Below are 23,106 nucleotides of genomic sequence, written 5' to 3'. Positions count from 1 at the left end.
TTTTATATGATCATACGATTAAGTTAAATTCCAACATTGTTAAGCTTATTTGCAACTGTCTCTAAGGCAAGAGTTATATACTTTATTAAAAATTAAGTCACTGCAATAATTTTGTTTTCCATTATAAATTATATCAATTTAATAAATTAATATATAACCCAGTATAGCGGGGGAGCACAATTTGAGCAAGAGCTGCGAATATGCGCGTAGTCATCCAGGAAGATTCGAGGCTCATGCGCATCTTCCGGTCTCATATTCGGTTCTTTTTTGTTTTCATCCAAAAATTCAAAACTAGTTTCTTACGTAACTGAATCGACCACCACCTTCTCATCGCATCATCGATTCGTCTATTTAAGCAAGCTCCTCGGTTTTCCCTTCTCAGCTTAATCACTCCGACATTTTCGCTCAGGTTTTTCCCTCTCTTTCCTTTTCTTTTCCACCCTCTCACTCACCACTCCCTCCTGATGACAATACTTTCTAATCGATAAATTTCTGAGAAGAGTTCGGTTTTTTATGTTCATAGACGAATGACTATATAATTGTCAATGTGATGCTGCCTTATCTGCATATGGATAAATATCCCCACCAATCCCGTTTTTTTTTTTTTGGGGGGGGGGAGATTTGGGCATCTAAGTTGTAAAATGACCTAGATAATCGTCTTGCTCGTGAGTGTTGTTTTCTTTTTTCGGGGTTATATTGACTACTAAAGACGGAGTGTAGGATCATGACTCGATATGGTATGACTTGTTTGTTGAGGATAGTGGATGCATTAAGCAGGAATTATTTGTTTAGCTCGTAGCATCTATCCACATCCATGTGAGGTTGGACCCGACACCTAGTTGGATAAGGCTGTTTGTTGATGTTGCATCTATCAATAGTTTCAAATTGGTGTTTTAGGGTGTTTGAAACTCCTTATGTCCACTTGACTTGGTGAATATGCCCGATGAGCTCAACTATTGTAATAACCAGTATATGTATTTTTTGTTTCAGTCCCTAACTGATTGTATTGCATTCTTGCAATAAAAAATTCTGAAACCATTGGGCATTGATATAATTGTCTTATTCCTTAGGCTTACGTCATGTCACTGGTTTCAGTTACTTTTTTGGCTTCTGTAAGTACTTATGAGCTTCAACTTCCCATGTTAATGCTCATTTGGAGATTCTGGATAGGCCCTTTTGTTGAAACGAGACTAAGAGAAAGGGAGGGGGGAGGGGGTTTTTCCAAATTTCAGTTACTTACATGAGAAGATCAATAAATTAGTTCATTCACCTTACGATTACAAATTACTTTTTCTGAATGAGTCATGGCACTTTGTGCTGGAAGAAGTGAACCTAATTTTGAATTGGTCTAATTATTTGAAATGTACATTATCTATAAGCTGTTAGTTGTGTGCCTTTTGTTCATATTAAGATTGGATTTTGTAGAAACCATAGCACGTTGTGCACAACAACAATGATATTTTGTTCTACTGCAGAACTATTGGCTTGCATCCGTCGATCTCCTTCCAACATCAAACTTGTACCAGCAAATTCTTGCTGGTACAGAAATTGGCCTGTACTATTGTGGGTGTGCATATGAGCCCTACAAATTCATTGAAATACAGTGGAGCTCAAGCCCTAGAGGGTGTGCATGGGGTCCATGTGGATCCTCATTCTCCATTTTCATTGACAGAGACTGATCAAAATGGGAAATTTCATTCATCAACTTGTGGAGCTTCATTTTTTGGTTCAAATCATCTGCTGTCATTGCAGTGAGTGGGATATTTATACATCATATAACAAATTACCATTTTTAAGTGATAGTCATTGTTTGTGGCAGTAAAGCTTTCCAAAACATGCAAAATAATGTACTACCTACCTACATGTTCTCCAGACAGGCATGGCAGCAAAGACCAGCTTGTTTGAGACCCATCAACTGTTGCATCAATGGTACTACTGAGATGTTTTATTGTGGTTTGAATTTCTATAACATTGTCCTGAAACCTTTCCAAGCTCACAGTAATAAATGACATGTTTATCCCAATGTTGGTTCCTTTCATCAGGTGATATGCATATTGCTGAAACAGTTGCTAACGTGGTTACTTCACTTCCTTTTATAGCTCTAGGATTGAATGCCCCCAGGTGGTATTCTTCTCTAAGCTTATTGAGTTCTTTTGGGCTTGGAAATCATCTTGCTTATCTTATGAATAGTTAGTCATTATGTATCTCCAAGTGTAGGAAGAATCTCAATTCCAAGATGTATGCTAATTCATTGATTGGAGTTGGAGTGGCCTCGAGTATGTACCATTGTTCAAGGGGAAAGCTGAGAAAATACTTGAGATGGGTTGACTACACAATGATAGCAGCAGCAACTGTTGTAAGTCACGCATATAAAGTTGAGAGATACTTTTTTACTACATTTTTATTGTCTTGAACATGCAAAAACCTTAAGGTGGACAATGTCAAGTTGTGTTTTCTCCATGTTATATATATATATATATATATCTATATGTTCCTACGCAGAACTGTGAATGGGGATTATGCAAATGATCTATCAAAAGTTCACCAAACAAGTTGTAGTAGCCTGTAGTTTAGTCTCTTTTCTGGACACTGTTCAGAAGAACTGGCAGATTGTGCATTTTCACATTAGCTATTTTTAGAGAATTAATTCACTTACTTCTCAATTTAACAGGGACTCACTTTTAACGCTGAGGGTCAGTTTCTTTCTATAACTTCTAAACGAGCAATTCATCCTTGATAGTTAATTCTTTCACCATTTCCTGGATCAAGTTTTTTTAACCTGCTTTTTGATCAATATCATATTTCTTGATATTTCCTGTGCTGTATTCTGAGTAAGGACTATATGAAGGATCTATTGAAAATTGGATAGTGAAGTTAGTGTCCTATAGTCTATTAATCTCTTTACAAGACAGTGGTTAGCATTGTTCATCGTTTAAAATCTGCTTGATTATTTTCATTAAAACTGGGACAGAAAACACCACAAACTGGTCAAACAGAAACTGAGCTAAGCTCACTTCTAGGAGGTTGAATAATAATCTTTAAGTTCAAATCACAAATATTGAAATGTAAAATTTATCTTTAAATTCATATGTTCAATCACCTGATTTTAACAATAGAAATATTATTGGTTGGTTTATTTCAACTTTTGCTTTAACAACTTATCACGGGACACTTGAAAGCTCATCCATTTCACCACTTGTAAGCAATAATTTATGTAATTACATTTCTAACGCAATTAACTTTGGAAAGAAATATATCTGCCATAGAACTTTGTTGTCCATGTTTAACTTCATGAGCCACGAGAACTACCACAGGCCATAGTTGTTTTTGGTGTGATGAAGAAAGGAAACGTGCTCTCAAGGTTGTAAAGATTGAGATTGTAAATCAGATAAGCTGAAGTGCAAAAGATTGGATTGTAAGATCTGATCAAGGATGGTGAGATCCTGTCTCTTGAGGGAAAAAGATAAAAATATATTTGCAGTTTTAAAATTTTTAGTTCAGCATAGCACTAACAACATCTCATCATCCCTCAAGCAAGTCAAAAGCTGCAAAAATAAGCAAAAAAATATCATATGTAAACACAACCTACAAGTTTCCAAAGTGAAATAGCATTGCTTGATCTAAGGATCCTACAATTTTGGTCAAAATCTTTCCATAATCCTGGCTTTTGGGAGGTGGTGAATCCAACTAGTGATCCAGACAAACATGATTGCTCCTATAATTTAAGAGAGGACTTGCTCTAATCTTTTTCTGTTAGCTTATCATTTGTGAGACAGAACATTAAAGCCTTATTTACAAGGCACGCCTGTCTTTTTCTCTTTTCTTATGCTACCTACACGGCTAAAATATCACTTTTAACTTTTTTTGGTTTTACTTTTGGGATTTAGATATTACCTTGGGATGTCTTACTTCAGAAACAGTACCAGCTACTAGGGGTTGCCTGTTGGCAAAGTTACTTTGATTTTCCTTTGAATATTGTATCATAATCTTGTGCATGCGTTGCGTTTTGCATATTTAATGATTATTTCATATTCATATGCATGTGTGGCAAATTTAATTTTTATTATGACATCAATCAATAAATATTGTCTATATACCTTCATTTCTGATATGTGCATGCATGACACAATCTGAACTGCCTTCCCGATTTTTGTCACCACAGCCTCTTTTGCAGTATTTTAGATTGCCAAATTTAAGATTACTTTAGGTTGTGCACTCACTGAATCACTTTTGAATATGAAATCTTTCTACAGTGTCTGTCAAGGGCACTGAGAAATGAGAATCCAAAGATGCTGATGGCGGCAACTGCAGTTTTTCTTCCTGTTCAGCCATTGATGGTCTCAATTGTTCACGCTGGGATGATGGAGGTAATTCATTTCTTACCTCTATTATTGATCTTGAGTTATGACAATTTGGTTCCATTACCTCTTGCAAGCAATACATCATTGGTTGCTCCAAAAGACAAAGGTCTGGTGAAACCTCTGACCTGAATTTTGGATCTTTTAATGGTCTGGATCAAATTACGTTATCTAATTACAATCCAATCCAAAGACAAATGTGTTTTTGATTTAATTACTAATCACATTCGACATTTCAAGCCAGAAACGAGTTGCACCTGGTTTCAAGATGTTGCTTCCTTCTTTTTTTTTTTTTCCCTGATGCTAAAATTTGTAATCACTGTTGTTTGATTTGAGCTAGGGGCCTAATGAATCTGGGAACTTTGTCGTATTGAGCTAAAGATGGACAGGGCCAACAAATTTGTGGCCTGGGTAAGGTTGGCCCTGGGCCCAACATAGCCTAGCCTGGTCCTCTCCTTTAAATAAAACTATAGGATGAATGAAAATTTTAATTTTTTTCAAGGATAAATTTTAATTTTACAAGGACTTGTGTGATTTTGTTCTAGGGTTATCATATAATTTCTACCGAACAGTTAAAACAAAAAAGACTTGCCCAACACAGGATACAAGCCTGGGCCAATTTTGGATCAGGTCAGGTTTAAGACCACGTGGGAAAAGGAAGAAGGACATTTTGATCTGATTGTTGTTGTAACAGAGTTCCGTGAAAAGTTGGAGTAAAATATACCTGGTGGGAGAGCTCTTGAATTATTATAATATATAAACAAATGGGGGAAAGATTATATAATGCCACTACGTATATATATAAAGTAAATCTGTTAGTTTGTCAATGACAATGGGATTGGGGGACAATATTGAAAGTATTTTAATGATTGAGGAACTAAATTGAAACAAATGTTTTGTGAAAGATAAAATTGAAAGATCCATCCATTCATCCATCTTTCTATCTATCAAGACCAGAATAGAGTTTCCCTAATCTACATGTCACACACACGCATAGGTCATGTTTCTTCATAAAGAAAATGGATTGTATGCAGGTAGCATTTGCGAAAAAGGCATTGAAAGATCCAGACCTTAGGATGGCCTACAATGTGCATAAAATGTCATCATTACTGGGTGGTGTGCTTTTCATAGCCGATGATTTATATCCTAAAACTCCATACATTCATGCTGCTTGGCATCTTGCTGCAGCTGTTGGTGTAGGTACCTGCAATAAGCTTCTTGAATAGGTTCATGTGTCTCCTCTCTATTTAAAAGCTGCCAATCATGCGGCTTATGACACATTGATCAACCAAATTTGTCGATATAACCTGTATGATCGATCTGCTTGGATTAGAAGGCAAGAAAAGGCCTTTGTGTTAGATTATTAGGTAGATCAACCCACTTTAATTTGGATTCCATATTTATTAACGGGCAGAGATGTGGTTTTATCATCTTTCATTGTACTCTTATTGATGAATTTGTGATGTTATATATTGTAGCTTTTGACACTGAAGAATCTTCTCCCTTCAAGGGTATGGTGAGAACAAAATCATCTCTATGATGACTGTATTATTAGATTCATAGAGATATAAGTGCCTAAGAAAATGTCACATTGATATTTTTGTTAAGTTAATCCAGAATGCCAAAAAAGAAAACTTATGTATTACGAATTAAAAAAAAACCAAAAGTAACTGACTTTAGTAATATGTGATCAATCGTTTATTTAATGTCTATTTTTCTTTTCTTTTTCTTTTTGACCATCGACTGTCAAAAGTTTAAAAACTACATGATAACTTTTTGAAATTCACTTTCCAATAAAAGAATTCCGTAGGGCTATTTCATCAAGGCATAAACAGAAATAGCATATAAGTGAAAGCAAAATGAACAGGCTTTTGCTCGAAAAAATGAAGGAAGTTTTTTTTTTTTTCTTTGAACCTTACAATGAGGGTTATTCTTATTCAATTCATGATTGTAATGTGAAATATAAATATTGAGGATTCTGTGCAACTTACAGTATTATACATTTAAAAAGAGTAACAAAAAATTAAATAGTGAAAAAATGTATAACGTGTACTTGGTTTTTTTTTTTGCACATTTTTTTTTTGCTTTTGTCTATTTAAAATAAGAGAAATCAAAACAAGAAAGTTTTTTATTCAAAAAAAAAGAGGAAATAAATATGACATGAGGGCCAAAAATTTGAGGAAGAGAAGAAATCCACAATCCAATATTTTGTTTCAAACTCTTGCAGGACAAAATCCGTTTGTTAGCTAGAAATAGAGGAGTCAATTTAGTCTGTTGAAGATCAAAATTAAAATAGAAAAATGCGATGTAATAACTACTAACAAAGATGCTTAATTATTAAACCAAGTAATAGTCATATAAAAGATAAGAATGTAAAGCCAGTGATCACATGCAATCAGCTCTATGTATTCTCTCCATTTGGGACCTATCGAGTTCCGATAAGTCAGAAGTAAATTTGAGACTTTTTGATGCCAGCGAAAAGCTGTTGGTGTTAAAAGTCGCCATCAAGCTATTCAGCAGACATAGTGTGCGTGTATAATATTAAGCATTGTACTGCCTCAACTTATAATATAGCAGTGGTAGGTTTCCTTTTTATATGTTTCTGTTAGCTTGCATCTCTCTAACCAGAGAGATTGAGATGTGAGTGTGAGTGTGAGAGAGAGAGAGAGAGAGAGGTGTGATATTATATCCAGAGAGAGTAGCTTTCAAATAGACTGAACAATGGAGGTGATGTTAAAGCTTCGGGATACAAACTGTTATTGAACAATCTTAAGTAGCTTTTGCCGTACCCGGATCATTCAACTTAAGAGAGAGATCAATTCTACAGCGTGTTGCATCTATAAAAAGTAGATATATATAATGGATTGATTGTAAACATGAAAACAAAGTTAGAGTTGGCACGTCAACGACAATTTTATGTACGGAGGATTACTTTTACATATTTATTTATTAAACTTATTGGTTCATACAAAGAATCAGATCAGATCAACCATCAACGATATATATATATATATATGTATATATGTATGTATGTATGTATGTATGTAACTGTTTATTTTGACTTTTTATAAAATCAACCAGAGTAGCATGCAATCTTTCTATTCATGATTATATTAATTATCTGATCCACTTATTGTTTATGATGAAGATATAAACTATACATAAACCATCTCTTATAACTCTCTTTCCTTTAACTGCATAAAAGGAATTACGTTCTTTTATTTATCGGATCATATAGACGTACAACATTTAACATATAAATACAATATTACAGTTATTACTTATTCTTTTTTTAAAAAAATTCTATTTCATTACATATACACAAGTATCTCATGCCCTAACATTTAGTGACCATACATCATACATACTTAATGTAAAACTATCTTGATTATGACAATACATCACCTTTCTTTTCACACTTTGTAAACTTAAAGATGAACTTTCTTTTATCTTAAATTATAAAATATTTTTTAAAAAATTTAATATTTTAAAATATAAGATACTTTGATAAAAATATTTTATTAATAATTTTTTTAATATTATAATTTCCATTATATTCTCTCTTTTTAATATTCTTTTATAAATATAGTATTAAATGAAGGTCATTTTAAAAAATTTATATTTTTGTTTTGAAAAAAAATTAAATCTTAAAAACATATTTAATGAATTTTATTAGTATGTGTGATTTTATCTAAAAATATTTTACATTTCCAGACATACAGAGTAAGTTTTATCTCACTTGGCTCTATGTATATTTTTTTTTATAAATATGATTTTTAATGTTATAGAACAGTCAACTAATATATTAACTCTATATATATGTAGCTTGTTACTCTCCCTAAGGCTTTCCATGTATCGTTCTCTCTCCCGCAATTCTGTAACGTACAGTTCTTCCTAGCTCTCGAACTTCATCTCCTTCCTTCATTCCCTATCACTTTCTCCTCTAAGCTTCATCATTCAAACTCAAAACCTCTGATACACAACTCCATTTCCCTTCACAATAATCAAAGAGCTTCCACATCCAAATATATATATATATATATATATAGAGAGAGAGAGAGAGAGCGCTTGGAAGTGCATCCATTTCATGAGTATGTCTGATTCTTTCATGAGTACCTTCAAGCTTCACTCTTACACTCCAAACCCCACCATTATTTCCCCATCAGCTCCAGAAATAGCTCCGAATCCTTATTGCAATTGTGCTCACTGTAGCCACTTTTTCTCCTTCGATATTCACCATCTGGGTGCGTAATAAGCCATACTTTTTCTTGTGTTTTCTCACAAGTTAACATTCATCAGCTCCATAAGAATTGTGATATTATATATATATATATATATAGTCTTTGTCATTTCTGTTTCGTTCTTGTGGATCCAAAGACGTACGTGATTTGATTACAGATTATGTAGGAGATCATGAGGAAGGAGGAGGTATTATTACAAGTAGCTCGAGGTGGAGTCCGACAGCTGCACAACTGCTATACCTTGAGGAAGTGTACAGGCATGGAATCAAGACACCGACGGCTCAACAAATCCAGCAAATAACTTCGCAGCTACGTCGTTTTGGCAACATCCAAGCCAAGAATGTCTTCTACTGGTTCCAGAACCACAAAGCAAGAGAGCGCCAGAAACGTCGTCGTTGCGAGATGGAGATTCCTCCTCCTCTTGCTCAGCAAGACAAAGATCATCAGCTGTGTGTTATGCCACAGCAAGAGCCTCCTCAAGGTATAACGGTTATTGGCCATTACACTTTGGGAGAATATTCAGTTAGTTTCCAAAATATTAAATTAATTTCAGTTAGGGTTTTGATAAAATTTTCAAAAATATAATGCTATCGATATGGATTCAGACGCAAGAATTTTTTTTTTTTTTTACAATGTAAAAGTTATATTTAAAATTTAAATTTTATTTATGATTAATGTTTAAATTGATATTTGCAATTTATTTTTAAGAGTTTTGTTAGAAAAATAATTGTGGACTTAACTATCATTCTCCCTTACAGCTTTCAATTTCCCTAATGATGAGTTTAGTTAAGTATACAGAGTTGAATTGGAGTGGCTTGAGTATCAGTTCACTGAAACCCTACAGCTGCAACTTTATCCGTACAGGGGAGAGAGGGATTTAATAATGTTAAATATTTTAATGATTAGATTTGGTGGCATGAAAGATTTGAAGTGGAGATTTGATTTGTCTGGACATGTTGGGTTCAGGATTGAGAGGGACAGGTTATGAAGTTAAAGAGACAAACAAGTTGGCATCTCCTTTAAACTGCAGTGCACTTGCAGAGGTCTGTACTCTACATATTACCTTTCCCTTTCTTCTGTTTGGTAAATACTACACATTAATTGTACGTTCTCCTATGTATTATTTATATTCCAAGCCGTGTGTGTGTGTGTGTGTGTGTGTGGGGCTGCCCTCATCAAAATCGATTCTAAAGGACCATAATAATAACATCCAATTATTTGCTCTCCAAAAGTCAATGAAAAACGTCAGGCCAGAAACATGTTTTAGGAATATGAAAAGGCAACAAATATCCCGTAAAAGAGATTCTTTGTAAGTAGGCAAGTTCTATCTATTACAAGTAAATTAACTGTTAAACCATATGGATATTTATGGCATGTAAAATTATATTCATAGTGAATCCTTTTTTTGTCAGAAAAATTCGTGTTTGTTTTTTATTAATTCAATCTAAAATGTTGACTAAATGCACCTTTGATTTTTTTAATAATTTTTCAAATTGAAGCAACAACACTAATTTTTCAAATTTGTGTGAGGAACTAATTGAGCTTAAAAAAACCAAATAGATCCTTAACTTATTGCAGATTGTGTACTTAGGGAAAGATATATAGATTGAATTGAAGAGCTTTCAATCTTGAAATAAAGTAATTACCTGAGTACTTTATAATTCAGAAGACATTCTTGCATCTATCTATCGAAGCTATTTCATATACAAATTCTCGGACCGGATATTAACTATTTCTTACATTTTTTGTTGATTTAGTAATAGTCAAGATATATGATCTTCCTCACCTCAACCCTAAAATAGTTAAATTGTGTTAGAGTACCATCCATCAGTTCTGATATTATCAATTTCAATATAATCTGAAATTTTCAGGTTTCTGATTCACAGAATACAGAAGAAAGACCAGGAGCTTGCAGGAGGACTCAAAGGAGGGAGGGAGAAAGTACACACATTTTGAGAATCAAGAGAGAGGAAAGCCAAGAAGCTAGGTGCCAAATTAGAGATATGTATTGCTTCCTTTCAACTTCAACTACAACTCATACACAAACTTCAAACCTTAAAAATTATCGTGATGATGAAGAAGTCGCAGATGACAGAACCCTTAAGCTGTTTCCACTCAAGAGAGAGGAATATGAAGATGATGAGGAGGGCATTTATGTCAATGATGAAAGCAGGAAAGATAAACTATGTGCCTATAATGCTTCCATGGTCTCTGAAATCACTTGCAACCAGTTTTTTGAGTTCCTTCCTTTAAGAAACTGAAGGTTTTATTAGTTAGCATATATGAGAAGTGTGAGAGTTTAGAGTAATATTATATATGTACGTACGTAGCTGTTATGTCCTAATTGAATGGCTTTGCATGCACTGCTTGTCTTGTTTGTGTGTGTGTGTGTGTGTGAGAGAGAGAGAGAGAGAGAGAGAGACGTGTGTTTTAGCCGGACAACTCACACATCTTTTAGTTCGATCAAGAGTATCAATTTCTCAGAATGATCGATGTCATGCTTTATTAATATTCTTTGCCACTATAATACTCATGGGTTATATTAATAGGAAAATTGAAGATTTTAATGATTTGGCAAGTTAAATGAGAGCAGCGGGACATGATTGAGTTTGGGTTTGAGGATTGAAAGCGATAAAGTCAGAGTATGAGATTGCAAAACTGAGAAAGGCAGGAGTCTTTTTACATGTCATCGCTGAAACAATGCCTCAAAAAGAGAGCGTGGATGATGCAGGACAGCAAAATGAGTGTACCAACACACAGGCATGGCGCCGACACAGGACGACATCCTCAGACTTTTAAACATTTCTAATAATTATTACATAAATCTCTGCTCTCAACATCTATCTTCTTCGTTCGTACCAATAACCCAGTGCCCCTCTCGTCTTCAATTCAACATACATCTCCTATGCAGTGATGATAAACTACACTTCCTTACTATTAAGTTCATTTGTTTTACAGTGGGTTACAATATTTAAGCAGAGGTATATAATTTCTCAGGTCAGAGGTCTCACATTGAAGACTTTTATTTTTTTTATTTTTTTGGAGTTAAAATAGCGATTTGACTCTTAACTGTAGATGCAATAGTTAGTTGACAAGAAATAGTTAAGACCCTAAACTCAGTTTTTATGTAATATTTCTTCTCAATTTTTTAAAACAATACAATGTAAATCTTTATGTTAACAAAACTTAATTGTGACTGTTAGTTGACAAGAAATACAAAAAAGACCTCAAAAATTATATAAAAAGACCAAAAACATAACCATATTTTTAAAGTGGTGAATAATGAGTTCATACTTGCGTGGGAAAGATTGTTAGAATGTATAAGCAACTACATACTTGACTTGAATGTATAACAATATAATATCCACCTGGTTATAACATTGTTGTTAAGTACAAAACCACACATTGTATGCTTTTCATGAAATCAACTTATTTCTTGAAGTTAAAAAAAAAAAAAACTTTTTTCCATTGCTCAGGCAACAAAAAATTGTTAGTACATTAAAAAAATCATTTTCCATATTTTCTGGGGAAAACAATAATTTACCATTGGACCTAAACCAATTGGCTCTGTAAGATATAGTTCCAGATTCTGAACTCAAGGTAGATAAGAACCCAAAGGTGTCACGTCCAACCACAAATCTAGCAATCTATAATCTGGAGCAATCTCTATTTCATGCATTTGCTTGCAATGCAAGACAAATGAATTAATTACATTTAACGATTTCATCACTAAAATAATGGGGAAACAATGTAAAAGAATAACAAATGTGCTTATACAGCGGACAATGAAACCCTAATTTTTAAAGCAATTTTAAAAATAACCTAAAAAAATAAAATTTGAAAATAGAAGTAATGTAAAAGAAATATCTAAAAAAGAAAGGTGAGGAGACAAAAGGCCCTGAATTTGTACAAAGAGCAATCTACTGCTAAAACCTTAACACATGGAGATATCAAACTCCAACTAATGTACAGGCAGGGTGTGAAGTACATCTGTCGTGTCACAGCTTGTTAGATACAGTAGCAGCTGATTCATTCAAACATGAAACAATCTTCAGTGAAATGTTGTGGAGGTGCTTCCAGCGAAGGAACGAGTCCCAATCCGTAATCGGCATCATATGTAAAAAAAGATGCCACTCCCTTCAGATTTGACTGTCAACAAAATCATCTGATCACCCAAAAATTGTGTTTGCCCTCTCACCAGAGGGCAAGGGAAGAAATAAAAATTGAAATAACCACAATACCAGAAAAAAGATGGCCGGCAGGAACACATTCTCACAGGGCTATAGTAAAGAGAAAGCCATCAAGTTTCTCAACTTCAATTTGCTAATGAGGATCTAGACTGATCAGTTCTGTTTGTACGGCACATACAATGTGGGCATGGAAAGCTATATATTGAATCAGTGGGTCTTTTGAGCTCGAACCCCTTGGAATCACTATGTGACCTCATGCTCAGCAGTTGACGTTTGACAGTCTTCCATCTAGAAATTAATCATAGAGGAGAAACTTTTCAACATTTCTAGTTTCTACAAGGATTAACAAACTGTTATCTTTTCTTAAGAACATTAACAAACTGGAAGTCCTCAATGATTTTGTTTTACAATCTTAATTAGCATGAGATGCAGTTCTGAAAAAGATTAAAACCAGACAAACTTAGCACACCCTGATCAATAAAATTTATTGCTAATCACAAGACTCTATGATGTAAAACACACATACTCATACTGATTTGAACAGAATAGGATAAGGAAGAAGAAAACTGAGGGGAGAGATGACAGAAAACAGAGAAAGTGGGGTAAGAGGAGAGGAACGCCGGACTGATAGAGAGGGGGAGTAGAAGGAGAGAGACGCAGAGTTGAGAGACATTCACATAACTCAGCAATTCATTCATTCAAAATCTAAAAACTCCCTTACATGTGCTGCATGGTGGCTTTTTATAGAAGCCACAATTAAGGTTTCCTTCTTATCAAGGAAAAAAATAAATAAATAAATAAAATATAAGCTTGAGGTTTCCTTCCCTGTAAGGAAACGTCTACTTGCAGCTCATTTAATACATGAAGTGATATAACAACCACTTGCTAAATAGAGTAAAATCAGAAACTAATAAAATATAAAATTAAGATAGATTTCCTCTTATAGCAGGCTTCTTCAAAATATATTAATTCCTATATTTCATCACTCTAGCATTCATAATTTTGTAAAGATGAGGCTATCTCAACCTGAGGGGGGTGCTTAAATGACTACAGTTGTGCCAAGTTGTAAATTCAAGAGTTGTGTGTGCAGCACTGTTTTCTACGTGAGATATTTGTTGGTGGCCCAGATAGGCATGGTCCCTTAGCAGTCATATTTTTCAGAGGTTTTGGAAGCGTATGTTTCCTTGAGTTGAATAAGCATACAACATGGTTTTAATAATAATAGTAACCACTCCCACTACTATTTTGATTGAATTATCTTGTTCAAAATCCATCTTTATTACTATTGTCAAACAGTTTCAGCAGGAAAGAAGGCCATTCACTGGGTGCTGCTTTCAAGAGGGAAGAATCAGCTTCCAGTGGAGGTATTATCAGGGATCACAATGGCAATTGGCTATTAGGCTTTGGATGTAGAATTGATTATTGCCCAACCATTGTAGCAGAAATTGAAGGAATAGTCTGGAACTTTGCTGGAGCCAAGGTTGGAGACGTGTGAATGTGTTCAGTGACTGTGCAGAAGCTATAAACACTAATACCAGCTTTGATAAAGCTTGCGTCCTTACATAGGTGTTATAGAAGTTAAGCAGTTTCTAGCAAGGATTGGGCCGTACCGATTATGTGCATAGGGAAGGAAATGAATGAGAAAACATTATGGCCGATGTCACACAACCAAAGCTTTGATGTATGTTCCCTTGAGCTCAATAAGCATAGAGCATGTTTATAAAAGTGACATACTAATGCTTCATCTAATCTCTGTTTATTACAGTCGTCAATTATATTCAAAAAAATAAAAAACTAAATCTATAGTCTCAAATACCAACTATTCCTGCTATAGAAAACTGAACAAAAAAGAAATAAGCAGTGAACATAATACATACCCAATGTTGGGATTCTCAAAAAACAATGCCAACTTCCGCTTATCAGGCTTAATTGTCTTAGCATGTCCACCATATAAGTATCTTCTGTGGCCCACAAGAAAATGAGGAAAGTTACCACCTTGAGTTGTGACAAATACCTCACTATGAAGGCAAACAGTGTAGTCTATAGCAGCCATCCTGGAAGAATAATTCTAGAAGTAACTCAAGTCAAAACCACAGCCACTAATCAATCATGAATGTGGTCAGCTGGGGCAAAGTATAAAAGTGTACCTTAAATGGGGCAAGCTCTTCTTCAGATGCCAAGGTTTCCTTTGTCTGCAAATTGGGAAACATTTCCAGTAGCGGAGCCATATTTTTCTCAGCATTATATATCTTTCCCGATGCCAAAAAGATAGACGTGTTCTTAGAGAACCCATGCCTCTAAGCATCAATCCAACCTGGAGATGGAAGAACACATCAATGATAATTTTGAACAGCAAAATTGAAGGGGAAATTTATGAAAATTTGCCATCATGACAAGACTAATAGGGACATGAAAGTAATAAAATAAAAAAGTGACTTCCAGCAAGCTTTGAAACTCCTAGCAAGACTAAAAAACTTCCACGATGAAGAGAAGGGTTCCCTTCATTATTCCTCCTAATCTTGCTGATGAAGATCGAAAGAGATTCAAGGAGACCATCACCTCTAAAGGAGTGAGGGGACACTTCCCATTAATCCTGATAACTCCAGGACGTATAACTCGTCCAGGTTTAGTAAATTTCCCTTTCCAACCTCTTTCTCTTGCTGCATCCATGTCATTTTTTTCTTGCTTTCCACCATCAAAAACACAACACGAGAAAGCAACCATATCCTGCACATGATAATACATGGGACAACAGTTGCCAAAAAAAAAAAGTAATAATAATAAGATATAATGTTTCACAATTAGAGCAACAAAATATTCTTATTTGCTTAAATCTAACCTCTTCAAAACGAAGATGTATGGAGACATATTTTCCACCATTTGCTCCACTACGTTCTCTCATCCTTGTGACCAAAGCTTCACCTAAAGTTAATATGGGACTAGAAAACCGTAAAGCCTCATAATTTGCCAAGCATCTAAGCCGCTGGACAGCTGGAGGAGCATCAAATGACAATCTATTTGCAAAAGGAGAAATCCTTATGACCCTGCATGGTTTAATAGAGGAACTTGTCAAAAACGAAACATATTAGTTTTCCCCTCTCTGAGTTTTGAAGTTTATCAAGCAATTCATGGGAATTCACTTCACCATTTAAACTTCTGAATTGAAACTAGCTTTGCACGGTATCAAAGCCTCCAAGACCAAATAACAAAGAGTTCAAACTTTACTTCCCCTCATTCACCTTACTTTGTTTAAAAAAAATTATGCTTCAACACAGATGTGGTGGCTCAATACTTTGTCAACACTTCAAGTCCAAGGGGCTTTCATTGAGGGGCAGTGTTAGAGGGTAGAATATAGCTATTCATAATCCTTCACTTAACAGCTCAAGTTTTCAAGTTGAAATGGTCTTTTACATAACCTCTAAACATCAAAGATAACATGCCACAATGCAAAGATGTCTTTTAATAATTCTTCCTACTTTTCCAAAGTTTAACCAGTTACAAGGCAAAGAAATGTTAATAATTTTTTTTTTTTCCTAAGACCACCCAAACATATCTTAATACTTTTCAGGTTGGGGCTAGCACAATGACCTTTCAAGCAAAATAAAATATGGAAAAAAAAAAACATTGACCTCTTCTTTTCTAGTGTCAACAGAAATGAGATGAGAGATGAGTTTATTCCCCTACATCTAAAAGCATGAACGTTCAAATTGTTTAACAGTTACAGATCATGTCATTATATAACTACGATTAGAAATGCTTCACGCAGTGATCAAATACTCACTTTTCTTCAAGCAACTTTGGGAGTACTATGTCTCTGTAGTACCCTATAGAAGACCATGCCTTTATCCTGAAATTGTAAATGTTTGAGAGGTTGCTGCCAAATCTTTCCATTAGGTACTCAGGAATCTTGTTGACCACCCGAACATCATTTTTCAAGGTATTGACAAAATATTCTTCATCATAAATATCCCTAAATTTGCTGCACACCCAAAACATAATCAATTTATTCTGCTTGGGAGAAAATTTTTGGCAAGTATCAGCATCAATATCAAGGAATTGTAATTTAAATACCATATCAGCTGCTAATTGAGCAAATGCATAGATGATAATGACATCACCGATATCAGGTTCTCTCAACCAGAAGAAACAAGAGCAAAAAGGAAAGTTCAAATAATATGGATGACTAAGATTTTGCAAGGGGAGTCTCTTTCAAGAGATTTTCAACAAAAAGATGTCAGTGTAAGAAAAATGGAGACAAAACACCCCCCAATATTTCTTGTTTGGGGTTCAGCTTGATATGATTCTTTGTGAAAAAAACTAGGAAATATAAACATTGCGTCTATGATAACAAAATCCCAAAACATAAATTTTATAATTTAAAAAATTATAAGTTCCAGTTTAAAATACTGCCATTAATAATAGTCCATTTAGTTTAATCAAAATCCAAATTATTAAACAAGAGAGTAGAAATTGAAGGATGGAAAACAGTCAAACCTAGGATCTTTCCATATGCTATGATAGTGGAAGTTTGGGATCAAAAGTGTAGCATTGAGAAAGCCAGCCACTGCAACAGCATTGCATATCTATGAAGCATTGACAACATTCATGAAATAACAGTCAAGAGTAGTGCTATCTCAAGCAATCTTTAGGTCAAACTACAGTAACCATTTATGTACGAAATCAAGAGATGCACAGAAAAATATAACTAACCGATGTCCTTTGTTGATTCAAGCCACCATTGGCTTCTATATAAATATAACCGTTTGATTCTGGTAGGCCTATCAACAATATAAGAAATATAAACTGAGTTTAAAACCACTATATATTGGCAGAATATATACATATACTTTCTTACATTATATACCTAAATACTAAAACTTTATCTACCTAGGGTGTACTATTAAAAAAAGAAAAAAGCAATCCACTGTATTAAATAATTGATGATCCAATTAGAAAGAGGAAAATGATGCAGACAAAAGCCAAGATAGCCTAAAAAGATAAAATGGAGTAGAATTCCTTGGTCCACAAAGACAAGGAATGCTAAAACCATCAAGCTCGCTTGTTTGTTTGTTGTATTATACTCCCCTTTTCATGCAATGGCCAAGTATTATTTTTCTCAAGCAAGGCAGGTCAAGGCCACCAAGCAAAAGAAAAATATCACAGGGCATCCAGTGTGATAATACCTTTCACGTAAAAAGAAGCAAAGAGAGGAATGCAATGAGAGAATTAACAGTAAGAAGCTGCTTCAAGCGCTCCAAGATAAAATAAACTGCCAAGCCTGGGTTTCATTTGAGCCCATATTTGTGCAATCATTGCATATTGTATGATTAAGACAAAACCAAGAATAAGCTAACAAGAAACAGCACAAGTCCCCAAGCCCCCGTCATGTCTAGAATAGAAGACATTTGCTGACACTGGCATGCCACAAAGTCCAACAAGAATCAAAGGAAACATTCTATAAATCCATTATATATTGAGATTTCCCAAGTTTATCTTCTGATTCCAGCAGTCCACGTAAAAGGTTTATTAAAGATGAAAAACTACAAACAGATTTCATGGGATAAAAGAAAACATTGTTCCAATTCCTCAAAAGGAAGTCAACTTATAACTAACTTTGCCCCCAACGTACTATACAGGTTAGGAATAGATACTGCTTAACCTAGTTCTTTTTTGTCTTACCAGGTAACAGAAATGAAAACCCATGATAAGGATTATTAACAATCGAGCAAAGTCCCTCATAGAAGAACGCATAATTAGAGGAAACTCCAAATGAAAGTAAAAAAGGAAATGATCTATTTGTTTGATGATGTTGTGGTGCTATGTTTTGATGCTTTTGGGAGCAAAAAATTTCTGTTCAACGACACATTATATATGTTATATTGTACTTTTTTATATGCTTTTTTTTCCTTCAAAAAAGCCTTAATTGATATTGCAAGTACTTGAGGCATTTTATCAGAGTTACTGTTGCAGCTGAACAGGTAAACTACATAAGAAAAATTCAATATGAAACAAAATTTAAGAAAAGTGATTATCCTGACATTGTTTAGGCCCGTTTGTTTAAGATTAAAAAAACAAGTAATTTTTAGGTAGTTTAGAGATTTTATAAAAAGATTTATTTTGTAGAGATTTTATAAAAAGAAAACATTATTGTAGGTTTAGTTACAATGATAAAAAAGTGATTATCAGTTAGTTATTTTCAAATTTTATGGTATCTTCCTTAATTTTTGTTTTATAAAAATGATTTATTATTATATTATTTTAAAATTTTATGATATTTTCGCGTATCCCACTTCTTTTAAACACTCTTTCTCATCCACCGCATTAGATCATTTTTAAAAGTTATTCAAAATAGCTTCTTAAAATAATCAGAACTATGTTTTTTTTTTTTTGGATTCTGATTATTTTCAAAAGTTTAAACAAATATCATAAAAACTCACAAAATAGATTTTTTTAAAAAAAAGTGATTTTTTCATGAAATAAGATAAAACAAACAGGCCCTTACACAAGGTGAGGTATAATCAGTGTTTTTTTTTTCCCTCCAAAAAGTAACATCAAGAAGATGCAGGGCTTTGTTAAGTATTAGAAGAAAGGGAGAGACAGAAAATAGTGTTTTCATTTCAGTAACTCTACATCAATTAAGATTATATTATACTGTACCTCCTGAAGATTTGTTGACACATGGTTTCCACTCACCACCTTTGTAGTAATTCTTCCATATTGTTGATATCTGAAATAATTAAACTACTAATGTCAGTAAACATGACAAATATGTCAGAAAAACAAACTGGTACACAAAGTAGAAGAGTATTAATGATATGTAATAAGAAGCACCGGTTGTTAGTGACTAGTAGGACTAGTGTCCTATAAATGCCTAGCCATTCACTCATGCAACTAGTTTTTGCATTACTTAGAAGCATATTCAGAATATTGTTTTCTCCCTTTTCTTATTTATAATTACATATCAATACCCCTCCCGCAAAAAACCCTTGCCCTCAAGGGTCAAGTACATAGAAAATTATATCAAACCAGACCCCCATAGCATCTTAGTTAAATTCCCTCTGAACCAAGTCAGTACAAGAACAGAAACCAACAGCAAGGAAGAAATGGGATATGTGTCCTCATCAGCAAAGCAAAGGCTCATGGTTACTAAGACTGCAGAACAAGCATCGATTGAGAGCTTAGAACAGATGATAGACTGGAACCAGTAGTTACGAAATAATCTTGGCCAAAAGAATCTTGGGACCCATGTCTGAAGGAACCTGCATTGACATCACCTTCAACTACCCAGAGTTCTTGGCCCTTCTTGATAATGCTGTCACATTCTTCTTGGGCGCTGGTCAAACAAGACCCAGCATATTCTTGAACAAGACCTTGTGTCACTAGATAGATATCGAGGCAAGGGACAACAGTAACAAAGATGAACCGACTAAAGACTAGATTGTGGGCCCGTGCTTTGCATATAATGTAAGGTGGTTATACCATTGATGTTTCATGAATAGTGCAACTTCCAATAGATCTTATATTATATATAGGATATAGATTTAAAGAGATTCAAAAACAAAAGTGGCACATATGATAAAACCTACATAGTCAGAGGATGACCATTACAAAGAATCATGGCAATACCCTTACACATGTACATAAATATAAACGATGTAGTCCTGAATTTGCAGATTTCAGAAGTGAGAATCAAATTTAAATTTTACATGAATAGACCAAGGTAATGAAAATTTATGATATCACTCATGAAATGTTTTCAAAGTGAACGTACAGGCCCTGCATCCTCAACAGCTAAACAGAGGTATCTTGAATTTTCAGCATGTGCTTAACATCAAAGAGAGCTTCCGTTTCTTTAGTTCACTAATATTACAATCACATCAACTCTTCAAGACTCATGGGACATCGTTGGGAGAGGGTAAAGGGATTAACAAGAAAAAATGAGCAAGAAGTGTAGCTCATGACAAAGCAGTAGCCAGAATATTGATGCTTCTAAGCTACTGTGCAAATTTTTCATGTCCTGCTTCTCCAAACAAGCAGCTAGATGATACACAACAATGCTTTTTCCACAGATAACTATCCCTTATTAATTTTGATCCCCATCACACCAAATACGAGGAGCAAGAACTGCAACACCCTACAGTAAACGATTTCACTTTTGTAAGTCACTTTTTTTCATAGGAAACGAGATGAAAACAATTTCCTAAATTAGAAATGCGTTAATATCCAGCTCAAGCTGTATGGTCAAATCAACTGATTGTTTTGCTCCCGTTAGACGTTTAGCAAATGGATTCAGACTGGACGAGGCTGTCTAGGAAATTTATCAGAGGTAAAAAGTTGCTCTCCATTAAATAAGTCAGCAACAGTTAAAAAAGAAATTATGCAACAAGTCCCGTGCATCGCAAGATTAAAGCTTAATTTAAATGTAAATATTTCAAATAAAAAAAATGCAAAACTAGAGTATTTTCCGAGCCTTCCCGTTCTCAATTCGTCAACTTTCCGAACAAGCTAGGACAACGGAATACATGTAATGATATCCGAATCAGTAGATCCACAGAATCACAAGAAAGCGTCATGAATCTTCAGAATTCAACAGAAACAAAAGAAAAAGAAAAAGAAACCGAATTGGGTTGCACACAGTGATATAAATTCAAAAATTAAAGTACAAAAATAAACACTTCTGAGTAAGAATTCAAAGCCATTTGAAAAGAGAAATGCAACCAAGCAAATCTGCTATAATACCAACCGCATCAGCAGAGGAATTATCGGCATCCATCTCAAGGCGTAGCTTCGCATACAGCTCTGGGCTCCGGTACACAGACCCAGGAGCAGGGCGGTGCTTGACGACCGGAACGACGTCGAACGAGGCAGTAACCATGTAGAGGAGCATGCCGGAGATGTAAATAAGAGGAGCGAAAAGGAAGACACCCTGGCGGCGAAGTAGGAAGGAAAGAAAGATCCAAGAGAGTCGCTGCGCCGCGGTCCTGCCAACCGGCTGAACGGGAGAGAACCGGCCTGTCTTGGACCGACCGCGACGTAGCCTGGGGGACCGGAGAGGCGACTGCGGCGACGACGGCGTGGAGTGGCCACTACTAGGCAGCCGATTGAGGGGGTGCATTTGGGATCAAACTGTCTACATCACAAGACCTCACAACCAGTGCATGTAAACGAAGACGCATCCATCATCGCTCTGAACCTCTTCGAAGATTTAAGAAAAATCCAGACAAAGTGAGATGGAGACAAGAAGACAGACAATAAGGCAACTTGTGTAGGGGGCAATTGGGATGAATGAAGAGAAAGGGGAGAGGACTTTGCGCCTAGTACGAAGGAAGGATAGAGAGAGAGAGAGAGAGAGAGAGAGAGAGAGCTGGAGGAGAAGAACGTGCACGTGCTTTGGTCTATGATGCAGACGGAAATGGGTTCGCCAGCTTGGCTAGCTTGACAGGTTTTTTAGGTCCTACGTGGAACTCAGAACTGGAAAAAGCAAACGGGTACTCGATAAAATAAAATTACGAAGAATGACTCAGAGGAACAATTAATTTAAATTAAAATTCAAGCGTAAAATTTTAAAAATAATAATAATAATAATAATAATAAGAGAGCATTGCTGATCCCCAGTCTCCCATTTGCTTGTTCAAACAAAATAAAATAATTATTATTTTGAAAACTCTAAAAACTCATCTACCATTAATTTTTTTTCACAAAATTAGCATGATGCTGTCAAAGTAAATGACAATTTCACAATAACAAATGACTACTTTTATTAAATAAATGACTAAAATATTGTAGAAAATGATTACCTTCAACCAATTTAATTACTTGAATGAAATTAATAAAAGTAGTCATTATTGTAAATTTGTCATTTATCTTTAGGGCATCATGGTCATTTCATAAAAAATTTAATATCATATTATAAAAATAATTATCCTATTTTATGATTCTCTTTTATCCTTTGCTTATTTGGATGAAATTATTTTATTTTGACGTTATGAAAGTTGAAAATGACTACAGTAGTGTTTTTTTCCTAACCTGAATTGGCAATAGGGCGCCTTTGAGTTTCTATTCTTTGTTTTACACGGTGGAGTAGAGTTTACATCCAATGCTGTCATTCTCACACAGAGAATCATAGGCTGAGAACCATATAAAAATGAAAAGCTTGTGTGGCTGCTAAGCCTCTACAAGCTTCTTCAAGCGACATGTTATTCAACATCTTCACATTACTGACAGACTTAGGAAGCATTGAAAATGACCCTTTCTGAAGATATCTATTTTTTTTTCTTCCAAAAATATAAAAACTCAAAGGACAAAGATAAACAGAGA

The 23,106-nt window shown here is 34.7% G+C and overlaps 3 protein-coding genes across 3 annotated transcripts; 2 read left to right on the top strand and 1 right to left on the bottom strand.

Annotated features, from left to right (window-relative positions):
• Positions 1–207: 207 nt before the first annotated feature.
• LOC129322825 (uncharacterized) lies at positions 208–5,845 on the top strand. The gene is made up of 7 exons (XM_054969235.1): positions 208–409; positions 1,476–1,751; positions 1,874–1,929; positions 2,043–2,121; positions 2,218–2,356; positions 4,254–4,367; positions 5,393–5,845. The coding sequence occupies exons 2-7, from the start codon at positions 1,576–1,578 to the stop codon at positions 5,582–5,584; spliced, it is 756 nt and encodes a 251-aa protein (XP_054825210.1). The 5' UTR covers positions 208–409; positions 1,476–1,575; the 3' UTR covers positions 5,585–5,845.
• Positions 5,846–8,433: 2,588 nt separating this feature from the next.
• Positions 8,434–11,700, top strand: LOC129321246 (WUSCHEL-related homeobox 6-like). Its single transcript, XM_054966959.1, has 4 exons — positions 8,434–8,602; positions 8,757–9,080; positions 9,566–9,642; positions 10,471–11,700. Exons 1-4 carry the CDS (start codon positions 8,446–8,448, stop codon positions 10,858–10,860), a joined length of 948 nt encoding a protein of 315 aa, XP_054822934.1. The 5' UTR covers positions 8,434–8,445; the 3' UTR covers positions 10,861–11,700.
• A 504-nt stretch (positions 11,701–12,204) lies between these two features.
• LOC129322788 (protein ESMERALDA 1-like) lies at positions 12,205–22,133 on the bottom strand. The gene is given in 11 exon segments (XM_054969168.1): positions 12,205–13,077; positions 14,667–14,857; positions 14,937–15,082; positions 15,085–15,103; positions 15,349–15,516; positions 15,629–15,833; positions 16,571–16,768; positions 17,284–17,372; positions 17,500–17,567; positions 19,447–19,516; positions 21,533–22,133. Coding segments are annotated over 11 exon segments (1,689 nt in total). The 5' UTR covers positions 21,905–22,133; the 3' UTR covers positions 12,205–12,914.
• Between the last annotated feature and the right edge of the window lie 973 nt (positions 22,134–23,106).

Source organism: Prosopis cineraria, unplaced genomic scaffold (assembly GCF_029017545.1).
Source record: "Prosopis cineraria cultivar Desert tree isolate PC_DT_omini unplaced genomic scaffold, ASM2901754v1 PC10, whole genome shotgun sequence".
Lineage (NCBI taxonomy): Eukaryota > Viridiplantae > Streptophyta > Magnoliopsida > Fabales > Fabaceae > Prosopis > Prosopis cineraria.
Note: the sequence above shows the minus strand (reverse complement) of the source record. Positions and strands in the feature narration are given on the sequence as shown.

Bases quoted from the DNA above. Each gene is read 5' to 3' on its own strand.
- LOC129322825 (XM_054969235.1), top strand. From the start codon at position 1,576: ATGAGCCCTACAAATTCATTGAAATACAGTGGAGCTCAAGCCCTAGAG. The intron at 1,930-2,042 runs GTACTACTGAGA...TCCTTTCATCAG, and splicing joins CATCAACTGTTGCATCAATG to GTGATATGCATATTGCTGAA. The intron at 2,122-2,217 runs GTGGTATTCTTC...CTCCAAGTGTAG, and splicing joins CTAGGATTGAATGCCCCCAG to GAAGAATCTCAATTCCAAGA.
- LOC129321246 (XM_054966959.1), top strand. From the start codon at position 8,446: ATGAGTATGTCTGATTCTTTCATGAGTACCTTCAAGCTTCACTCTTAC. The intron at 9,081-9,565 runs GTATAACGGTTA...TGTTGGGTTCAG, and splicing joins ACAGCAAGAGCCTCCTCAAG to GATTGAGAGGGACAGGTTAT. The intron at 9,643-10,470 runs GTCTGTACTCTA...TGAAATTTTCAG, and splicing joins ACTGCAGTGCACTTGCAGAG to GTTTCTGATTCACAGAATAC.